Consider the following 21,645-nt stretch of genomic DNA (forward strand, 5'->3'; position numbering starts at 1 on the left):
GGGTTTTTATACGACCACACTAACGTTTCATAAATGTGCCCTGGGACTTGGCTATTATTTATAGAGAAAGGAACTGTTAACTAGAAATGTGTTTGTCTGTGGTTGTGTACATACACACATATATGTTTAAATTGGATTTCTACATATAAAGTCTAACTTTTATTTTTAGTCACTAAAGTTGAGAAAACTACTTTATCCCACTATTGGGGTTCAAAAGACATTTGGAAGAGGGAGTACCTCAGCTGAGGCTTCAAAGTCTACTCCAATTTATTGATGATACTGAGAGAGCCACATTCTCTACAGATCCTCCGGCATCTTCAGAGACCAGAGATGCTGTGAGAACCTGAAAATCCGGTTACAGCCAAGCCAGTGGGCACCCCAATAGTCTCTCAGTGCCTGCTTTAGAACTGCAGTTTTAGTGAATAACTGGGAAAAGCAAACCGTGAAGAAGGCCCTTGAGGTCCAGCAGTGAGATGCTGAAATGACACCATACTCCACGGAGTTCCCATTTCGTCTTGGAAAAAGCCCACATTTCCAGTTCCCAGAAGAGCTTTCTCAACTTTACCTAGACTAGACTTCCCCCACCTGGATCCCGAGAGGGCCGTAAAGTAGATTCATAAAGGGCATGGCTTGACATGGGAAGTTCTTGAATGGCAAGGCAACTCAAGTTTCATTATGTCGAGGAACTTTGAGGAAGTTACCAAATCCACGATTTAAAAATATGTTTCCTATTATATAGATAGACACACCTACTTTCTAGAATTAAAACCCAAGATTCGTTCTGTTGTTAACTCTTTATGCTGGGTAACTCTGTACGTACGTCAAGATGGTCACAGATCCAGAAAGGGCTTGAAAGAGGTGGGGAAAGAGGACAGTAGTTAAGGTATTTGGATTTTGAAGATAAAATTGAAGTCTGAGATCTTATGACTCGAGATGTTTTGTTTTTAAAGCGCCTACTGCCCAAGAACTGAAGATTTAAAGTCGGGTCCCCCAGCACCCACAGATAAGAGACTGAACCCCGGAGTGAGATGGTATGGGGGTGGGAAGGAGCGGGGATCCCTGGAGCACACTGGCCGCTGAGTCTAGTCAGCTGCAAACGCGAAGTTGGGTCAAAGAGACCCTCTCTCAAAGAGCAAGGTGGGGAGGTGTAGAGAAAGACAACCTAAGGTGGATCTCTGAGTCACAGGCACCCTCCCCTCCTCCAATCCCTACCCTTCCCTTGCGGCCACTTAAATAAGAGCTCAGAGTTGTTGATTCAGAACCGGTTCTTTTAGGAAACCTGATTTACAAGAAAGCGAAGGCAAGTTTCACTTTCACTTTTAGTTTCGTTTTTTTTAAAAAAATAGTTTTGTTTGTTTGTTTGTTTGTTTTTTTTTTCTTTCTCACGACACGGTCTCACTATTGTAGCCCTGGTTGTCCTGGAGCTCGCTGTGTAGACCAAGCCGACCTCCAATTCATAGAGATCCATCTGCCTCTGTCTCCCGAGTACTGAGATTTAAGGCGTGCGTCACCACGCCGGACCCTAGTTCGTTTTTCTATAAATTCAGTATCTTATCCCCCAAGTTGACCCTGAAGCCTTCAGCAGGAATTCCAAAGGGACAGGTTTTTTGCGTGAGGCTGGGAATTTCGGTTTCGGGGCGGAGGTGCTCAGGGTTCCCGCCCAGAGTGGGCGGGCCTGCGCTATAAGGTCGGGGGACTAGCTAGCGTCTGGCCACACAAGTCACACTGCACCTGCAGGTCGCCGCCTGTTTCCCCGCCTACAGGTAGGGAGCGTCTTCACGCCGATTCCCGAGACCGCGGCTTGCAGGGCACTTTAGAGCCAGACTCCTAGACCCTTTGAGGATGGAGAGAGAAGAAGGCAACAGGGAAACACGATGGGTTAATAGGCAGCAGAGCCCTGCACGGCTAAGATCTCAGAATCTGTCTGGTGATAAGGCACCGTTAGCGTTACTGTGTGTGTTTATGAATCCGGTCTTGGGGTAGGTAGCTGGGTCAGAAGAGTTGTCCTAGCGCGGCTTTAATGGTTCATTAGGAATGACTAGGTAAGTCGTCCCACTTGAAGCATCTCCTGAGGTCCCTTCCTCTGCCAAGATCCAGGACGCTGGAGCCTAAGATTTTTACTCTATCTGCCCAGAGGACCTAAAGGAGTCTTGGAAGAGGAGCAGAAGAACTTAAAACAATGCCCAGACATTTCTTAGACACATTGACCTTGGCTATATCAAGGTTTAGCTTGGGGTTATCGAAAGTACGGTGTTCTATCTTACTTATTTTTAATCTGAACAAATGATTGTGGATGCTTTCCTATGAATTAAATAGCCAGTTTTTTTTTTTAATTGCTGTATTCCATTGGGCTGGATAATTAAGGGCACCGCTCTCCCACGGATAGATGCTCAGGTTATTTATAGCAGGTTGCTAGCTTAGTCATTCCCTGGTCATCACTATGTGCGGTTGCCTGGAACATAGCTGGGCATTTCCTTTAGATAAACTCTTAAAGCTACCTAGTTATGTCTGGCTATCTGAAAGACCTTTATATGGAAAAAATAAACAAGATGCGTTCCAGAAAGTATATGCAGCTGACAATGGCAGTGACTGGCAGTATTTAGGAAGAACTTTATACTCTGAAAATAGTAGCCTTTTCCAGCTGAACAGCACAGACAGGAGGTCGTGGCAGCAGTTACAGTCCTGAAGGCGGTAGTGAGAGGGAAGGAGTTCAGGCTTTAGGATCATTTGATAGAGTTCGAAACGTGGGGTAAATCTTCACTCTTACTTGTGAGAAAGGAAGCTTGCGGCTGCTCCCCTCCCGCCTTCTGTGGGAAGACAGAGAAGCTGTGCTCCAGGGTGCTCTTCTGGACTTCCCGGGGACAAACTTATTTCCTCATCTTGAATGAGCTGTCATTTCTTCCACTGTTCATACTTTGGTGCCCGGTCTCTGCTCTCGGCTGGGAATTCAGAAAACAGTACAGTTTCTTGCCCAAGGAAGAAGAAGATCCTGTCCTCTTAGACCAACTAAGAGGTGCAGGCTCAGAGGTCAAGACCACGTTTATTCACGTGGTCCCTGGGCTTCCTCTTTTCCCCTCCCTCTACCAACAGCTGACAGCTGTGCTCTGAGAGCCAGGGAAGGGAGGGTATGGTACTGAATTAGGTGAGTATCAGACCCAGCTCAGCGTCCTTTGGTACGTCATCCTGTCTCATCTCCTTGGGCAGATGACCTGAGAGAAAGATTTGAAATATGTGCCCAGTGTTAGCAAGAGGATAACGAATCATTCTATTTTGCTCTTCTGATAAATGTTCCCCCCTCCTTTTTTTTTTTAAAGACAGTGTCTCACTATGTAGCTCAGGCTGACCTCAAACTCAAGATCCTCCTGCCTCAGCCTCTCAGCTGCTGTTACATCCTGCCCTTTTCTAACCTCAAGGGTTTATAATAGTCAATAAGACGCCTATAACCTTAAGAGACAAAATAATTGATCAAGTAATTATCATGAACTAAACATTTCTTCAAAAAAAAATTCAAGCTGCATTTTCCAAGAATTGAATTAGAAAAAAAGTAAATAAAAAATAATGTCGGCACGGTGGGAAGATGCAATGGGACCAATTTTCAGAATGTGTCAAGAATTGGGAAAGTGCTTTCTCCTTTGACCAGCAATTCTCGTTAGGGAAATCTATCTTCCAGGCCTAACCTTAGACCTGGCACACAATAGGTACTCACCAAACATTGGCTAAATAAACAAATACTTATGATTTTGAAAAAAAAAAAAAGGACCAAAAAAAAAAACCCAACACCTAGCAATAAAGGAGTTAAATATTAAGGCCCATTAGATACAAGACTTACAGAAATTATGTCACAATCTTACACTTTTTTTTTTTTTTAACAATTTTACACTTTCAAATGGCTAGTAAATGTATAGAAGAACTGGGACTAGAAAGATGGCTCAGGGCTTTCAAGCACTTTCTGCTCTTCTTGGGGGACCCACAGCCCTCTGTAACTCCCACTCCAGGGAATCTGATGCCCTCTTTTGGTTTCTGTGGGCACCGGGCACACATGTGGTACGCATACATACAAGCAGGCAAAACATCCCTACACATGACATGAATAAATCTTAAACATGTAGAGAAGAGCTGTCTCATTGTAGGGGAAAAAGTGGAAAGGAATCTATCTACAGACACGCTCAGAGTGGCCACAGTTTCTCCATCTTGCACCAGTGGCTCTGCGGGCCAGCTCTGTTTCTGCTGTCAGGTGCTGTCCTGTGTCTTGGGAGAGGTCTTGGCAGCCTTCGGGCCTCTCTATCATCACATCAGAAGCGGCTCTCCTCCTTCCCAAGCAAACTTGGGCAACCAAATCTGTTAGCCAATATTACCGAATGCTCCCTGAAGGGAGTGTATGTGATGGACGCACGGTTGTTTCTGTAACAACGGCAGAGCATTAAAATAAACTGATGTGGTCACTTCACCTCAGTGAAGATGTCTAGACTCCATTTCCAGGGTCCTTGCCGTTCCATCACTTCATCCGCCAAACACTCGGGAGTTTGGTGGTGAAATCATTCATTTTGTTCTAACAATAAAAGTAAAGCATCCGTTTATTCGCTCATTTGAAAGTTGGGTGCACACGTGAAAGACAAAGAAACCACTCGTGGTTCCATCTCTCCTTTTCTGTCTTTCTTCCTTTAAAATTGCAAACGGGTGAGAACTTACCTGTGTTCCCTATAAAACGTTGCACTGCAGATAATCATGGTCAGGCAGTATCTTCAGAAGGGCTTGAGGGTTTCTTTAAACCACAAGTATATTTTTGCATTATGCACCGCCCTCCAAGTTCCTTCCTATGACTTTGCAAACTCATTCCCTGTGCATGTTGTAAATTCTGCCTCTCATAGTCTTCGGAGTACATACAGGTTTATTCGCCTTGACGCTGCATGGGATGTTTCAAGTCTGGGGCTGTTGTTAGCCCTGCCATCCCTGCTTTATCTGTGTTTATTTGTTTTCCTACAGTGGATTTCTAAGTCAGGGAAAAAGAGATCATATGACATACACAGTTAAAGTTTTAACAGAGATTACCACACAGGTCTTTAAAAAGCCGTACAAAGAGTTTCACATCCTTAGCAATGAAAGTCCAGAAATCCTGTCTACCTGTATTTCACTAACACTAACTATAAGGAAGCTATAATTTTGGAAGAGCAAAAGGTCAAAAATGTTATCATAAATCTTGAATATACTTTCTTAGAAAGAGTGTCCTTTCCTATGTCTGTATTTATTATTCTCTGAATTATGTGGGGCTCTTGTTTATTTTCCTCCCAACCCATGTATAGTTTTCTTACTGAGTTGCAGAGAGTGAATGCCCACAGCCCCTGTCTTCCGCTTTATATGGCTGTCAATAGATTGTGTGTAGACACAAAGGCCAAGGAGACGCTAGGAAGGAGGACTGACTTTCCTATGAAAGTTGTAGACATGAGTAACACAGAAGAGAGATGTTAACGAATAGATTGGCTGGGGTGTAGTACTAACTGTCTTTGGCCACCCTTTTTGGACATCAATTCCAAGGAAGAATGCCTTTTGTTTCTTGCTCACTGATCCTCAGTGCCCCAAACAGTGCCAGACTCAAGAAGAGATATTCAGTGTTTCCTGAGTGAATTAGAAAAATGTCAGCAGAATAGAGATCAGGATCTGGACAGCTACATCAGAGAGTGGTCCTGAGGCGTCCAGACCTTAGTAAACGGGCCAAATCAAATTCTCCTCCCTTCCCACTCCTGTTATTGGTATACTTTCTCTCTTTATTGGGAAGAAGTATTATAATTTGGAGTAGGTAAGAGGCAGAGGGGAGATTTAAAGATTTTAAGATTTCAAATTCAATTTAAGCATTGAAAAGTGAAAGTGAAAATCAGATTTTCTTTGCTCTGAAGCTTTACAGATAATTCTCAGTGTTGAAAAGGTGGTGCAGTGGGAGGGGTTGGGGAGGTATTTTTCCCTTGGCTTATTTTGAATGTACATTATCGCCTTGGAGGGCTTATAACTCAATGTGAAGATGTTCGCCTCACCAGACCAATTTCTCCTCACTTGGTTCCATAGAGCCTTGAGTTAGGAAAGGAAAGTCCCAACCTTTCAGCTTTGCAGCTGTCTCCACACTCCACAGAGTGTACTTGGTTCCGGCTGGCTTATCTGTGCGTCCCATCCTGGCTCCTGGAGGTTATTTCTATATGAGCAGGACAGGTCTTCCTCTGATGGCACACTGTTTGGCTATTTGAGTTAAGCAGTACTCCTTCTGTGTCTCCCATTTCTAGATAATTCCAGAAGCATGAGGATATTTACCATCGCTACATTCACAGTCTGCTGTCACTTGCTAAGAGGTAAGTCTCCAAATCTTTTCAGTGGGTTCTGTATTTTTGGTATTGTAACCTTGAGTTAAAAATTGAAGTACTTTGGGTGTGTATGCATATGAAGTGTGTGTGGTGGGGGGGGGGTGAATGCACACATGCATTTGCTAGGCACACATGTGGAGGTCAAAGGGCAACCCTGAGTGTTGGGCCTCATCTTCTACCTTGTTTGAGACAAGTTCTCTTATTTGTTGTTCATTGCCTAGTACTGCAGGCAGCTGGCCCCAAACCTCCTGGGGATTCTCCTGTCTCTACCTCCCACCCCACTATAGGAGAACTGAAATTAAGATGGCGGGTACATTCTGTTGTAGCTGGCTTTTAACATAGGTTTTGGGATGAACTCGGGTCCTTATGTTGCATAGCAGGTAGCTTACTTGCTGGGCGATCACTCAAGTCCTCAAAATAATTTAAGGGAGTGTATCTTACTTATTAAAAGCACACTCTAGTTTTCCTTCTTCGTAAACAAGTTACTTGTATCATTGTAAAAGATGAAGGAAAATACAGGAGCTGTAGGTAGAATTTAGTAGTGGAACTCTTGTCCAGCATGATCAAACTCTGAATTCCATATCCCAGCACTGGAAACAAACAAAAGCAAACATAAAAAATTTTAAAAAAATTACAAAGACCTGCAGGAGGGTGGTGAATATAAAAATAGAGTTACTACAAAACAGAAAGATTGTCCATTTCCCATGGACAACTCCTAAAGATCCCTGGGAAATGGCCCACTGGTAAGATATTTGTATTTATTGATTTCTTATAAACAAGGCTGGGAATATGCTATCTAAGTTGCTTGTGCTCTTCCCAGTGAAGATGTTTTAAAGAAGAATTTTAGTGTTCATGCAATTCAACAAATAAAATGATTGTAACCTTTTACCCATTTTCCAAATGTGTTTGGAGGACTTTTCTGTCTTCTGAAGGCCGGTCCGCTTTCTTTTCAGCCTTCACCATCACGGCTCCCAAGGACCTGTACGTGGTAGAATACGGCAGCAATGTCACGATTGAATGCAGATTCCCGGTAGAACACAAGCTGGACCTGCCCGCCTTAGTTGTCTACTGGGAGAAGGACGACCAACAAGTTATCCAGTTCGTAGATGGAAAGACAGACCGGCAAGACAGCAGCTTCAGGGAGAGAGCCTCGTTGCCAAAGGAACAGATTTTAAAGGGAAACGCGGGGCTTCACATCACGGACGTGAAGCTGCGGGACGCCGGGGTTTACTGTTGCATGATCAGCTATGGCGGCGCGGACTACAAGCGGATCACACTCAAAGTCCACGGTAAGAGTTCCTCCGGATAAGGAAGTCTTGACCTCCGTTTGCTTTTCATTGTTGGAAGTCCACACCTACTTTTCACAGAACAATAGCAGCCTGTTCGTCCATTCATTGGTTGACTAATTCATTCATAATCTCCGCCAATGAATACTCCTAGCGTCTCGTGTCTGACAGTAACTTGAGATCCAGTACCAGATAATGCACAGCCCTGCTCGGCAGCACTGTGAGCTTTCAAAGGCTAAGTGCCAGGTGTTTGCCTCTTATTATTGTAAATGCAGTATATACACTTAGAAATAATTTGGATATCATGGAAAGGAATAGAATCATAAAAATGTCCTTCCTCCCTTCAGTACCATCATCCATGGCGGGCATATGCTATTTGTGTATCCCTCCAGAACCTTTTTATAGAATAATTTTTTTTTTTTTTTTAATTCTATCAGGCGCCTGGTGCTGGTGGCGCACGCCTTTAATCCCAGCACTTGGGAGGCAGAGGCAGGTGGATCTCTGTGAGTTCGAGACCAGCCTGGTCTACAGAGCTAAGTTCCAGGACAGGCTCCAAAAGCCACAGAGAAACCCTGTCTCGAAAAAACCAAAATAAATAAATAAATAAATAAACAAATAAACAAATTCTATCAGGCTTAGCACATTTTCCTTCCCTTGAGTATTTCCATATAAAATCCAATATACATACATACATACACAAACACACACACACACACACACACATACACACACGTAGCCTGCTGTAAGATTCACATTCAAAAAGACAAGGTTCATCTATGAAGGATGAAAACCGATGATGTTAAGTATAGAAGAAGCCATTCTTCCACAGAGATGGTACAAGCCACGCTCGTCTCCAGGGTTTGTGTCAGGGTCACTTGGGAGTACACCGAGGAGGCACTACTGGTATAAGTTCCTGGAAAAGGACTCCCAGAAAATATCAGCAGGTCACTAGAGTTCAAGGCTCTGGGTTGGAACTAGCTAAGGGAAGGAAATTACCTTACTAACCACCCCTGCTTTCGCTGTTGGGTTTCATAGAACTGAGAGTTGCACCCCTCCCAAGCGTTCACACAGGCAATCCAAAGGCCTGCCAGGACCAGAATTTCCCCAAGGCTCCTCGCTTCATATACTTCCCAAAGCGGCGTCCCTTCAGTTTGGAACCCCCTTCCGTGGTCTGCCAAAACTTCTCCCTGATTGACAGTGAGCTGAACTCTCTCTTCCCCAGGCATATGCTTGAGACAATCTGCCTGCCTCTTTTGGTTTTCATAATAAGCTGTTAAATATTTGACTAGAATTAGGTAATCTCCTGTAATCCTTTTATTCCTAAACTAGTGTGAAGGTCAGTATTATGAAAAAAACTGGAAAAGTTCACACTTCTTCTAAGGCATCAAGATAACTATTATCTAAAACGTTATGTAGAAGTTAGGGTAATGTGTCCAACTGATGGCATATGAATGGGTCTCTGATGCTGGATCTCTTGAAGCTACCATTGTTATAAAAATATCACTTGTCTTTATTGTCATTGTCTTTTGTGACATCCATGAATGAAGGGATGTGGTTGTTCATATCTTGAGCGCGTGTTAGCTCATCAGCAAATATGAGGTGTCTATTTTGTTCCAAGGCATTTAAAGGCATTATGAAGCCTGAAGTTCATGATCAGTCAAGGTTGCTGAACCTGAAGTAAGGGGAAAGACCAATCCTAGCAGTCAGGAAGAAGGAAGCATAGAGTTTAAGTCTCTGTGTCCAGACGTCTCCTGTGACTCGTTGGGAGTAGCTGACTTTGTGGCGAGGATGACTGTCTTCTAGATCATCCGCTCCACAATGTCTCTGATGCAAAAGGCAACCTTCTGGCTGATGACTTCTCCGTGGAGGGAGATTTGGTGGGGCAAAGCTGATGACCAAGCAGACTTGAAGGTCTGCTTGTGTCAACGTTTCATTTTCTCTTAGACATCGCTACCTTGGCGTTCTACTCCCATCTCATCTTGTCATTTGCAGCCAGTGGTTTGGGAGCTTAGATGAGCTAGACCAAGGAATTTGAACCTGGGCTTTGTGGCTTTGGTGAGTGTCTGGGCTCAAATCCAGCTATTTGAGAGGCTGAGACAGGAGAATCACAAAGTAGGGCAAAATAGGGCCTTGTCTGGGATATGTGTGTGTGTGTGTGTGTGTGTGTGTGTGTGTGTATGGGATATATACTCCTTGTCTGGGATACACAGACACACAGACACACACACACAGACACACACACACACACACACACACACACACACATATAATGTTCAAGGTTAGCCTGAGCAACTTTAACAAGACCCTTTCTCAAACAAACAAACAAACAAACAAGATTAAGAATAGGAACAGGACTGAGGACATAGGACACAGCTCAGCGGTAGAATACTTGCCCAGTCTGTGTGGAACCCTGGGTTCCATCTCTAGCACCTTGGTGGCTGGCACGTAGGAGCTTTGCATGCAGAGGAAGTAGAACTCCTGAGTCATCTCCCATGCAAATGATTTCACAGTAATGCTGCTGCCCTTTTTCTCTTCCCATTACTGCAAGTGTGTGGCAATAAAGCTCCCTGGGAGGGTGGGCACTCACCCTGGGATTTTAAAGGTGAAGCATTTCAAAACTGAAACGTGAAAGGCTGTAGTTTTGTATTAACTCAATTGCCATGATCTCTTCGGGTGCTATTATACTTTCGAAAGGTTACAGAAGACCCCCCAGGTATCTGGCTTTCAATTGAAATCCTTAGCTTTAATCACTGAAATTAATATCATAAAAAATTGAAATGTTCATTTAATGTTTCTGGGACCTTAAATGATATTGAGCGGCTGTAGGAAACATTTTAATCATATGGATAGATGATTAAGGCCCACCAGATCCCCAAGTCCTGTTTAAATCTTTTCTGTGTCATCTATCTCTATCTAGTATGTCTCAGAATCTCATGTTTATTCTTTCTTTCCTTCGTCTGGAACACAAACCGGAGGGGCAGGGGTTGGGTCTGTTTTATTCATTGTTGGGCCCCTACGCCTTGGCATATGATGACGTTCCTGTGCAACAAGAAAAGAGAAGAATATTTGTTGAAGGAAGGAATGGTTGTTTCAAAAACCATTAGTTTAAGATGTTCGTCCTCTGAACAGACTTGAATATGGGAAAACTGATTGCCACGACTGTTTGCCAAGAGCTGTAAGAACTTTCTGAAGACCCACTGAAGAAGTGATAAAAAGGGGAGGAACACTGTGTTCCTGGTCCTCCTCGTCTGGCTGGTGGTAACAGGAGCAGTTGCACAATGCTTAGGCAACTCCTAATACATGTTAGGCCATGATCCTGGGCTTTTTGCTCATATGAATTCATCTAATCTTTAACACGACGCTGTGGAGGAGACCCTTGATCATGGCCATTCTGGGTCTTTTCCTTCTTACTATCTTTCAAATCTGAATGTGTCTTTCAATGGATGGCATCTTAGATTCAATGATATGTAGCCAAAGAAGTAATGCATCTAAAATGATAAAGCCGGTCCTAAACCTAACTAGCTCGTTTCTGAAATCTGTGCCCTTAACTAGCTGTGCTTTGCTGCCTAGCTTTGGGCCGCTGGAGTGTGCATCAGGCTGAGCAATGACTTTAAACTAAACTGAACTCTGCTTGGTCTTGATCAGCCAACTAGGTAGCAGAGTGTTCTAGATCTGAGCCAGAGTTTTCAAAACAAACAAAACAAAACTTGCTCATCTAGCCTTTCTGTAAAGCGCCACAAACTTGCATGTAATTATAAAATATAAAATTGGCACCAACACATAGTTTATATCATACGAAATTGCCATTTTGAAGATCAAAAGAAGATAACTGTCATTGATTTCATATAGTTGGCTCCACCTAACACATGATCTGTTCTTGAAATGGACAAAAATAGACAAAATCCCAAAGGCGAAATAATTGGAATAAACAATATGTGTAATGTCTTGCCAGTCGTGACAGCATCAGTGTATATTATGATGAAATTCACCATTAACAAATGGAGATGGTCTCAATCATCTTGAAGCTTATTTTAGCCAATGCTTTATCGTATCCTACTCAGTATTTGTTTTTAACTTCAGAAAGTGGATGATGAAGTCACTTCTGACATTTTGTTTTGCTTTGTGTGGAATTGTTAGTCTTATCTTCAAGCCTCTGTTTCTATAAGGAGACTTTTGAACGAGCTCATTAAAAAAAAAAAAAGGTTAATTCAGTTAAAAGTAGACACGGGGAATGGGTCTGTAGTTCAGCTGGTAGAGTGCTTGCCTGCCAGTCATGGAGTTCTAGTTTAAAACCCGATGTGGTGGCACACGCTTGCCTGTAATTCCTGCACTCAGGAGGTAGAGCCTTCTCTTTCGCTACACGTGAAACTCTCAGCCAGGCGGTGGTGGCGCACGCCTTTAATTCTAGCAGAGGCAAGCAAATCTGTAAGTTCAAGGCCAGCCTGGTCTACCAGAGCTAGTTTCAGGACAGCTAGGGCTGTTACACAGAGAAACCCTGTCTCGAAAAACAAAAACAAAAACAAAAAAAATGAAAGAAACTCTTTCTCAAAACCAAACAAACAAAAAAAAGGAGAATTTGAAAAATCCACAGTAACCCTCTTTCTTCCTGTGGCCGACAGTGACGTACAGTGACTGCCATCAAGGCTTATGAGGCATACATAATTTAACAGGCACTATAGCAAACACATAAGTAGAAGTTCTTACATTTTAATGTTGCGTCTTCATGCATGTGCCCATCTTAGACATGAAAGCTGTGGGGGTTGAATCAGTGTGGACGAGTCAGCTCTTCGGTTCACCAGGCTCTCCTTCAACGAAGGCCCCGGAAAAGTGAGAATAGAAAGCAACTATTTCACTCCAAATGCTTTATCATTGACAGTGATTTCAAATGTAAACCTTTAATTCCCAGAAAAATTAAATCTTGTGCAATGTGGGATAGACTCTATTGTGGTGACATTATTTCACCAAGTGCCTATTTAATAAGGTATAATCAGTAGTTTTATTTTTAATTGTTCTTAAATATGACAAATACAAGACTAAGGGCTCAAGTGTCCATAAAAGCCCTTTTGTGTTTTGAAATCATAATTGTGCCTATTTTATTGGTGGTCATTTTCTTGAACTAAGGGCAACAAAGCATCATGTCATTATTTCAGTTTGCTTTATACTAGCTGCTCTGTGTCAGATTTCTGTGAAAATATGTTGCAACACTCTTATTATGTCTTTGGCTGGGAGTAGGTAATAAAGTCTCTCTCCTCGGCGCTAAATGGCTCATTAAAGAATTGAGGGCAGAATAATGATTATTGATTTAATAGATATAATTTATATTTAGATAGAAAGGCCTTTGGTTTCAAGATGATAATTTACTTTATTTATTTGAGACATTTAGTTTGAGCCCAATAAGCTCGCCGGTGCGATTATTCCTGCAATGTGATTGTTCCTTAAGCCCAAATGTGGCCCAGATTTGAACAGAAAACCTGAGGCAGACTAGCACGCACTCCCTGAGCTGAGCTGGCGACATAGTTCCCCAAGAACTGGCCCAAGTTGATAGTATTTGTAAGCAGATAGCACCTGCGATGGGAGAGAGCCTTGACCTCTTTTTGCTTATGACCTAGCCCCGTACCACAAAATCAACCACAGAATTTTCATGGATCCAGCCACGTCCGAGTACGAACTAACATGTCAGGCTGAGGGCTACCCAAAAGCTGAAGTCATCTGGACCAACAGTGACAACCAATCCCTGAGTGGCAAGACCACTGTCACCGCTTCCCAGACAGAAGAGAAGCTTTTCAACATGACCAGCACGCTGAGGATCAACGCAACGGCTAACGATGTTTTCTACTGCACGTTTTGGAGACTACAGTCAGGGGAAAACTACACAGCTGAGTTGATCATCCCAGGTAAACTGCCTAATTCTGTCCCTTGTCCCCTCGCATGACAGTTGTCCGTCATAATCACCCAGTGCCAGCTGACCGAGTGCGTGGATAAACAGCACTTAGGTTTATTAAATGTATGCTATTTCCTCATTTTCTTGCACGCTAGCTATAGTCCTACTTAAAAAAAAAAAACATTCAGCAAGTGTTTATTGAGCGTTCGCCCATGGCAAACTGTATGTTAGGCATTGAGTGTTCGCAGATGAATAGGACAAAAGTCACCGTGCTCCAGGAGAACAGGGGGACAGCTGCAATGTAGGAAACACTGTCGCAGCTGGGGCACCGTGGGGGCATGAGATAAGGACTCAAGTTATGCTTCAGGAATCAAAACGTTATCATACTGGAGCTGCTCTCTTCTCTCCAGGGCTTCTGTAGTAGGAAACAAATGCTTTGTCCTTTCGTCTTAGTCTTAGGATGAAGGATCCTTTCCCCCTCGGTTGCTCCGATGTTTCAACTCCAGGAAGTCTGCCTTGTGCGTAGAACACGAGCCTGTTGTCTTTTGACAACCTACTACATTTCTGTGTGGGTCACGTGCCCTGTAATGGTTGTAATTCACCTGCCAAGGTTATCGTAGAGACAAAATGAGCTGTAGATAAGTTCAGCTATTTTTTAAGCTTGTTACCTTACAGAAATAGACGGGACGGGGGACAGCCAGGTGAGAGGCTCAGAGCGTTAGGAGAACTTAAATCCAGGGAGTTCTGAGGAGAGTTGCTTCTGCTTCATCTCCTCTCCAATGTCCACCAGCAGTAGTGCTCTAGAAAGTTTAGGAAAAAAGAAATAAAACTACACAGAAAAGTCAACCAATATGAAAATTCAGCCCAGGATGGACTTGGAACCAGACAGAGCAAACACGTGTAGAAAACCAGGAAGACGGCCTAACTGAATTGGGCGCTCTCGTAAAAGCTGTGTTACTGGGTTCCTACCATTCGATGCTGTTTTATGAGGCTGGAGATGTAGCTCTGTTGGGAAGGTACTTGCCTGGCATCCACAAAGAGCTGACACCCAATACCAGAGAAGCCTGGTGATGTAGGGCTCACCTGTAATCCAAACACTTGGGTGGCAGAGGCGAGAGGCTCAGAAGTTCAAGGTCATCTTCAAAGCCAGCATGGATTACAAGAGACTGCTTCAGAAACAAAACAAGCGAACATCATCACAATAAAACAACAAAACGCTATTTGATGGCAATTTATTTGTGGGGCATCCTGGAGTAACTTACTTAGCCCCTCTGTCTATTTGCCTGTAACTTGGGTTTGTTTGGTTTTATAAGAAACAGTTGGTAGGTTTAACATCTGTTACTTTGAAATGCAAATACAACATTTGTGAACAGGCTTTATAAACCGTGTAGTTAAGTATTGTGGATCTCAGTTGATTCATAGTGGGGACAAACAGAAACTGATTTACAACAAGAGATGGGAGTTGGCAATCCCAAAGCATCCTTGTGCCCTGGGACCTACCTTTCCCAAAACTTCAGACAGAGACCCTGGCATGAGAAGCCAATGACTAGAATGTCAAGAGAGTTTCAAACATGAAGGACTAAAAACACACATTGGTCCGTGATCACCACCACAGGTGTGGGAGGCGGAAGCTGCTTAACAGTGCCCAGTGGTCTCCCATTTTCTAGAGTGGGCTTTCCATGCCATGTTGGCTGTTAGTGCCTATATTACAGAGTGCACAAGGAACTTACTTCACCGAGGTCCCCATTTAATATTACAGTCACTTTCTGTGGCCCTATGCTAAACATGTCACAGATAGCCACACAAGACATCCCCTAGCATTTCTGTTTGATAGGCTGAAACCTTTGGAGGTTTCAAAGTCAATCCGCAGTGGTAGAATTCAGTCTTGGAGGTTTCAAAGCCATTTGAGGGAGAAGTGTTCAGTCTGTTTCACGTGCGCAAGCCCTGACTGGCCATTGACTTTTAGTAAGTAAGATTACCCTAAAGCCAAACTAGATTTCAGGAATGACCATTCTCCTGACTATTTCCTTGCAAGCAAAACCTTATCTTTAGTCGGCATCTTTCAATTCTGTTTTCCAGAACCACCTGCAGAATTTCTCCCAAATAAGAGGACTCGATGGGTACTTGTGGGATCATTTCTACTGTCCTTTGTTGCAGTCCTAGTCCTAGCCTTCTTCTGCCTAAGAAAACAAGGTATTTCCTTCACTGCTGTGGTTTCTGTGCTGCCTGGAGAAAGTCCGCGAAGGTCTTCTTACCACGATATTGATTAGGCAGTGTCAGAGACAGCACCTACTCTAACTTGATAAGGGCAGCCCCGTACCACAGGGAGCTGCCTGACCCAACAGGCTAGCAGAGCCTTCCTGGGAAACACTTGACCTTGAAGGTTGTGCCTTTCACTTTCAGTTAGAAAAAGTAAGTTTGAGCTGTCACTCCGGTGAGCCATGTCTTCCTTCAGCCCTGCTCACGTAGCTGTTCCGCTGCATCTCCTACCTGGGAGTGTGCCGTTGGACCGTGTTGTATTTTGGAGGGGTGTGAGTTGGACAGGGGTTTAGGGAAGCTAAAAGACTTAGCTTTGGAGGCAGCACTGCGGCGTCCACTGTTCAGTAGTTCACAGTAGAGCTGTGTGCAGTGCAGGGCCGAGGTGTAGGACAGGTGGCGGTGGAGGCTGAAGAAGACAGCTGTACGGCTCCTTTTTAACAAGTGAATAACCACAGACTTTGAAAGACCATTGTGCCCACTGGTCTCATTGAATTCAAGTTGAATTCCTTGCAACATCCCATCCAGCTGGGTCCTGGGTACCCTAAGTAGGGAAACATTTCTGTCTAAAACTGCTATCTTTACCACAAAGCATTTTTTTTTTTTTTGCAAACTTTCTGGAATCAATATGACAGAGTGTTTTAAGTAATTTTCATATATTGATTTCAGCATTTACCCATAAGAATGATTTAAATCTAGGAAAATGAGTGCATTCAAATAATGACATCCCCTTGTAAGATGACTTAGAGAAAACTTTTCCCCAGTGCTTTGAAGTGTATACCCAGAGAGCCAGTGATGTATGGACTTGCCTGAAGCCAAATAGGGAACTAAAATGTGGAAATGAACTTCAGTCTTCTGAGAGGAATTCCCCTTTAATCCTTTGGAGGATGAGTGTATGCGGAAAGCCATATAACTGAGGGGGTAGCAACCAGCTGAGTCCAAAGTACAGACCCTGACCAGAACCAAGAGAGTGGCCAAGATGTGACAGTAGGTTTCAGTGACACATCCGGACTAGGACTAGACTTGGGCTTGCGCAAGGAAGCGGTTGTTGCTGAACTGAGTCTGGAAAGGACTGATGGAGAATGAGTGTGGTAGAGAATCAGTAGGTAATAGAGTAGTTCAGGATGTTGGCCAGCTCTGAGGGTAGGACGGGAAACAAAATAGACAACTCTAGAGAGAGAGAAAGAGAACAGAGAGGGTGGAAGGGAGGGAGGGAGAGAGAGAGAGAGAGAGAGAGAGAGAGAGAGAGAGAGAGAGAATGTGTCCTAAGTTGTTGAATAATTAGCTTTGGGGTTTTGTACCTGGAATAAGGAAGCTTGTGGACTAGAAGTCCGGTGATTAAGATTGAGTAGTGCCTTATAAAAACCTTGAGTTGAAACTTGAGTCACTGTGGGTCATAGTGTTGTGCTCTACGGAATTAAGATCGATTTCTTTTTTTTTTTTTCTCATTCAGTGAAAACTCTAGATGTGGAGAAATGTGGCTTCGAAGACACAAAGTCAAAAAACCAAACCGGTGAGTTTGACAGAAGGGTTGGGTAAACGGGAGGACAATGCAGTTTGGTCCTGCAGGGCTGCGGTTGCAGCGCTCTGTAGGCTGAGGCAGGAGGACAGTGAGTTGCAAGCCTCCTGAACCACATGGCAAACAACATAAACAGGAAGAGGAAAAGGCTATTATAACAAAAGAAATCCACTAGTCCTGACCTCCCCTCCTTCCAAAGGAGCCTGTTTGTGAGGACCGAGGATTCCTCTGCCTCACAACTCCCACAACTGAGAGAATTCTGGGATGGTCCTGTATAGTAAAACTCAGCCCAGGGCTGCAAAGAGTTGGGAGCAGGAGGGGAGGGGCGCTTTTGTCTAAGCGGCTGATACCTTGGTAGCCCTGCAACCAGAGAGAGTGCTGAGTCAGATGAATGTGTAACTAAACCAATGGTTCTGCTGGGCGGTCAGCTGTTAACTCGTTCATGTGTGGGATATGGATTTCATTTCATCACGTGCCCTCAAGCACTCTTATAAATATGAGAACATAAAATAAGGTGGCAGGAACACTCAGCCTCGCCATGCACTTTCATTCCCATCCTATGGCCTCCACTTCATTCTGCTGCTAATGTCTATGTTTATAGGAATAGGAAACCCTCACTGCCCTAAATTTTTAAATAAGCTCTATCAAGTTTTCTAATTCGCTGTACTGTGGTTAGAACCCAAGGGTACCACGGAGCCCAGGCAGGATTAAAGCTGGCTCATGAACTTGAGCAGACCGGAGCAGGTTCCCTCCTGTGCACTACCATTCATGCTGCTGAGTTACCCAAGGAACCAGCCTAGCTTGCTCAGCTTGAGGGTTTCTCAGTCCAGCAGGTTTTCCATTTCAAAAACCAGGGCAGTCCCGGACAAACAAGGGTGTTTAGTCATCCGTCAGCATATGCAAGTGTTGCCAGATTTGTCTCTGTCTTATTGCAACCTTATCATGTGATCTAGCAAAATCCAACTTGTTTGTCTTGCACGTCTTCATGCATTTTCCCGCATACTCCCTGCCCCCGTGAGATCCCTCTGCTATTGTCCCTCTCCCTCCAGATACACAGTTCGAGGAGACGTAAGCAGCAAGGAAACCTCTGGTCTTCGAGGCGGGATTGGCAGTCTGTGGTCTGCGAATGAGGGGGCCCTTGGGATGTGGGTCCAAGGACTCGAAATGGAACCAGGGAAGACAAGAGAAGGGAGAAAAAGGCGAGCCTGGGGACAAACGACATTTCTGCAGGAGACACCAACAAGCAAGCTTACCCGTTAATCATCTTGGGAAAGTGGGCTGAGAACCCCTGGCTCAACATCTGGCCCTTGCAGAAGTGCCCTTTCCCTCCACTCGGTGCCTGGATGGGCGTCGGAGAGTCACAAGTGTGGAAGTATGAGTGTTCCTATTTATTTTGAGTTTGTGTATGCTTGGTGTGGGAGCGTGGCTGTGCCTGATGCGTTCTAAAGACATAATAGATGCTAACATACAGTCACCAAACTCTACTGCTGCTTACAGTCTTGTCCACAGGCAGAAAAGCATGTGCATATGTGAGGTGCTTGGTGTCCTCTGTGACTACTGGTATAAGCGGGACACATGGAGAACACATGCTTGGTTCAACAGGGCTTCTGCTATTTGACTTGAATAATCTTTATTCTCAGTCCTTGAGGCTCTGTGGTAGTAACTGTTCCATTGAAGTATCAGTTTTACAAGTGTCTGATACTACATGCAACAATCTCATTTCATCTCCATAGCAACAACCCTCAGGGTAACCTCTATTATACTCACTTCGCAGCCCAAGAAGCTGAGCAATTAAGTGATTTGCCTACAGAATAACAGCTATCAGATTTCTGTCCTTCAGCCACTGTCCTTTCAGGATTCAGTTTGTAGCTAAGAAATGAATTAAAAAACTGCTTAAGTAGCATTGATTTCACACAGCCTTGTGTACCATGCTGGCCCTGAGCATAGAGATGCAAGCCAGGGTACTGGTTGGATATGTGTATGCATATGCTTAAGTTCAATACTCTAAGCAATGTTCATTAACAAGGAGTCTATATTTAAAAGACTCTGGAAGTAACTCTTGAGTTCCTTGTCTAGCATTGGATTTACGTCTTATTTGTTACCTTCTTCATACAATCTCACATCCTCCTTGTAATATCTAGCATTGCTTAAAAGTTCTTTTTTATTTTTCTATTTAAATGATATTGAGGGTTGGGGAGATAGCTCAGCTGTAAAACACTTTCCTCATGAGGTATAAAACCCTAAGTTGTTCCCCAAAACCCTCATACAAAAACAGCTGGGTATATATTGCATGCGTTTGATCCCAGCACCAGGGAGGCAGAGACAGGCAGATCCCTAACTCTCATTGGCTAGCCAGTCTAGCCTGCTTGGTAAGCGCCAGGCTTATGAGAGCTGATACCTCAAAAGATAATGTAGACAGTGCCTGAGAAATGATGCCTGCACACACACATATACCACACATGCACACACACACATACACCACACATGCACACACACATACACCACACATGCACACACAATGTGCCACACATGCATACACACATGCACCACACATGCACATGAACACACATGCAATCCAAATACATGTCAACAGGGTGCTGACTCAGAATGGTCCCAAAGACAAAATAAAACTCTATTCCATTGCCCTAGCCTTGCTAGCCCCTTCCAAGAAGCAACTGGTATTGCTTTTTGCACATATATTTTCTCAAAGATGATTAATAAGTAGAAATATATGTTAAAGTACCTATATTTTTTTAATTCCTAAATAGTAGCTCACTGTGTATTTGCATATTTACCCTTTTTATTTAATGTACTGATCCTTATGCAGCTGCTGGAACCTATTTAAAGATCCAAGAAGGGACCTGCCTCCTTTCTAGGGTTTTCCTTCCCATTCCTCCAGATGTCTCTCATAGTGCCTAGTCCAGGCACTGTGTCTGCTGTCCCTACCTGTAAAATACCATTTATAGAGCACTTACTTACTCGCTCACTGAGTTTGTGTTTGGTTTATTTTGTGTCTGCTCAAAGGGAGACCGTGAGTCCCCAGGGTGCACTGAGTCAACCCAACACCAAGGAGTCGGTAGCCTTCTCTGTCACTCAGCGAGACGCAGATCTGGCCAGTGTTGGCACTGCTGTTTCCCTCTGCTTCTTTTCTCAAACACAGATGCTCCGCTTGCTTATCACAGGTTCTCCCTGGAAATCCCAGCTTTGCTCCTCCTGCTGGTTGGACCTGCCCTTGTACCAGGAAAAGCCCCTTAGCTCTGCCTGAACCCTTGAAGGTCACTGCCTCTCATTGCCACAGGGGCCTCAAAGATAATGTTTTCTTGGGGGAGGAGGGGAGAAAGAGCCCAGAGCTTTCTATCAGTCCTCTTTGTCTGGTCCCACGTCAGGGCTGAAGAAACAGGCCAGGTCCGGTGGTGCATACAAGTCTCTAATCCCAGCCTTCGGGAGGAGAGGCAGGCAGATCTCTGTGAGTTGAGGCCAGCCTGGTCTACATAGAGTCCAAGCCAGCCAGGGCAACATAGTGAAATTCTGTCTCAGAGCTAAGACTGATGAATCAGAACCCCCAAGGGAACCCTTCTGTTACCTGTTCACGGGATGATTCTCATGGCAATGTTCTGTTTGTGTGAAGTTTAAGAAAATATGTAGTCGAGCGAGACTCCAATTACTCACTTTATTTGAAATCTTAACACCGTCTCACGGCGTTGGATTGTAACGGCACTTTATACCTTTGTGTTGTGGGTCGCCCTACATGTAAATTTTATTTTGCATCGAATTGTCATTGTATTGCATTAATTTAATAAACTATTCTTATTTATTAAACATTTTTGTTTCTTAAACCATTCCCAGTTTAACCTCCAGTAGGAAGGAGTCACTTTGAATACCCTGTCTTTATTCCCCCCCCCCCACACACACACAGCTTTTATGCTTAGATGGCATGTTATCAGTCAAAAGTCTTCCATTTGGGGGTGGGGTAGGAGGACAAAGCAGAATCCCCAGAACCAGGGATGTGAAGGGGCTTTGGTTGGAGAGCACGCTGAGGTGCGCGCTGGCATCACACCACGAAGCTGCACGCCCCTCGGTCTTCAGGTTCTGAAAAGGACGCGAGAAACCTAGAACTAAGCAAAGTTCAGGACTAGGACCCAAGACTTCTCTGGAGCCATAAGAAAGTCTACAGCCTTTTTAGACAAACACCATCACACGCACCACTAGAGAAAGTGTGGCTCTTTGAATGTCTTGTCTCTCTTGGCCACTTCCTCACAATTCAGCTTGAAGAAGCTTTGGATCTTTGGATAATTTCTTGAAATCAGATGCTCTCAACACATGGTAACTGTTCCTAATGACAGATGACAGACTCCG

The 21,645-nt window shown here is 44.0% G+C and overlaps 1 protein-coding gene across 2 annotated transcripts; it reads left to right on the forward strand.

Moving 5' to 3' along the window:
• The first annotated feature begins 1,682 nt into the window (after nt 1-1,682).
• Nucleotides 1,683-21,108, forward strand: Cd274 (CD274 molecule). Of its 2 annotated transcripts, XM_050160127.1 has the most exons (7): nt 1,683-1,763; nt 6,270-6,335; nt 7,301-7,636; nt 13,243-13,527; nt 15,594-15,707; nt 17,224-17,283; nt 18,339-21,108. In XM_050160127.1, exons 2-7 carry the CDS (start codon nt 6,284-6,286, stop codon nt 18,359-18,361), a joined length of 870 nt encoding a protein of 289 aa, XP_050016084.1. In that variant the 5' UTR covers nt 1,683-1,763; nt 6,270-6,283; the 3' UTR covers nt 18,362-21,108. The 2 variants fall into 2 exon arrangements, with proteins under 2 accessions (XP_050016084.1, XP_050016093.1); XM_050160136.1 differs by lacking the exon at nt 15,594-15,707.
• The last annotated feature ends 537 nt before the right edge of the window (nt 21,109-21,645 follow it).

This window comes from Alexandromys fortis, unplaced genomic scaffold, assembly GCF_014885135.2.
Source record: "Alexandromys fortis isolate MF-2015 unplaced genomic scaffold, M_Fortis_MF-2015_v1.1 scaffold_10, whole genome shotgun sequence".
In the NCBI taxonomy this organism is placed as follows: Eukaryota; Metazoa; Chordata; class Mammalia; order Rodentia; family Cricetidae; genus Alexandromys; species Alexandromys fortis.

Bases quoted from the DNA above. Each gene is read 5' to 3' on its own strand.
- Cd274 (XM_050160127.1), top strand. From the start codon at position 6,284: ATGAGGATATTTACCATCGCTACATTCACAGTCTGCTGTCACTTGCTA. The intron at 15,708-17,223 runs GTATTTCCTTCA...TTTCTCATTCAG, and splicing joins CTTCTGCCTAAGAAAACAAG to TGAAAACTCTAGATGTGGAG. The intron at 17,284-18,338 runs GTGAGTTTGACA...CTCTCCCTCCAG, and splicing joins AAAGTCAAAAAACCAAACCG to ATACACAGTTCGAGGAGACG.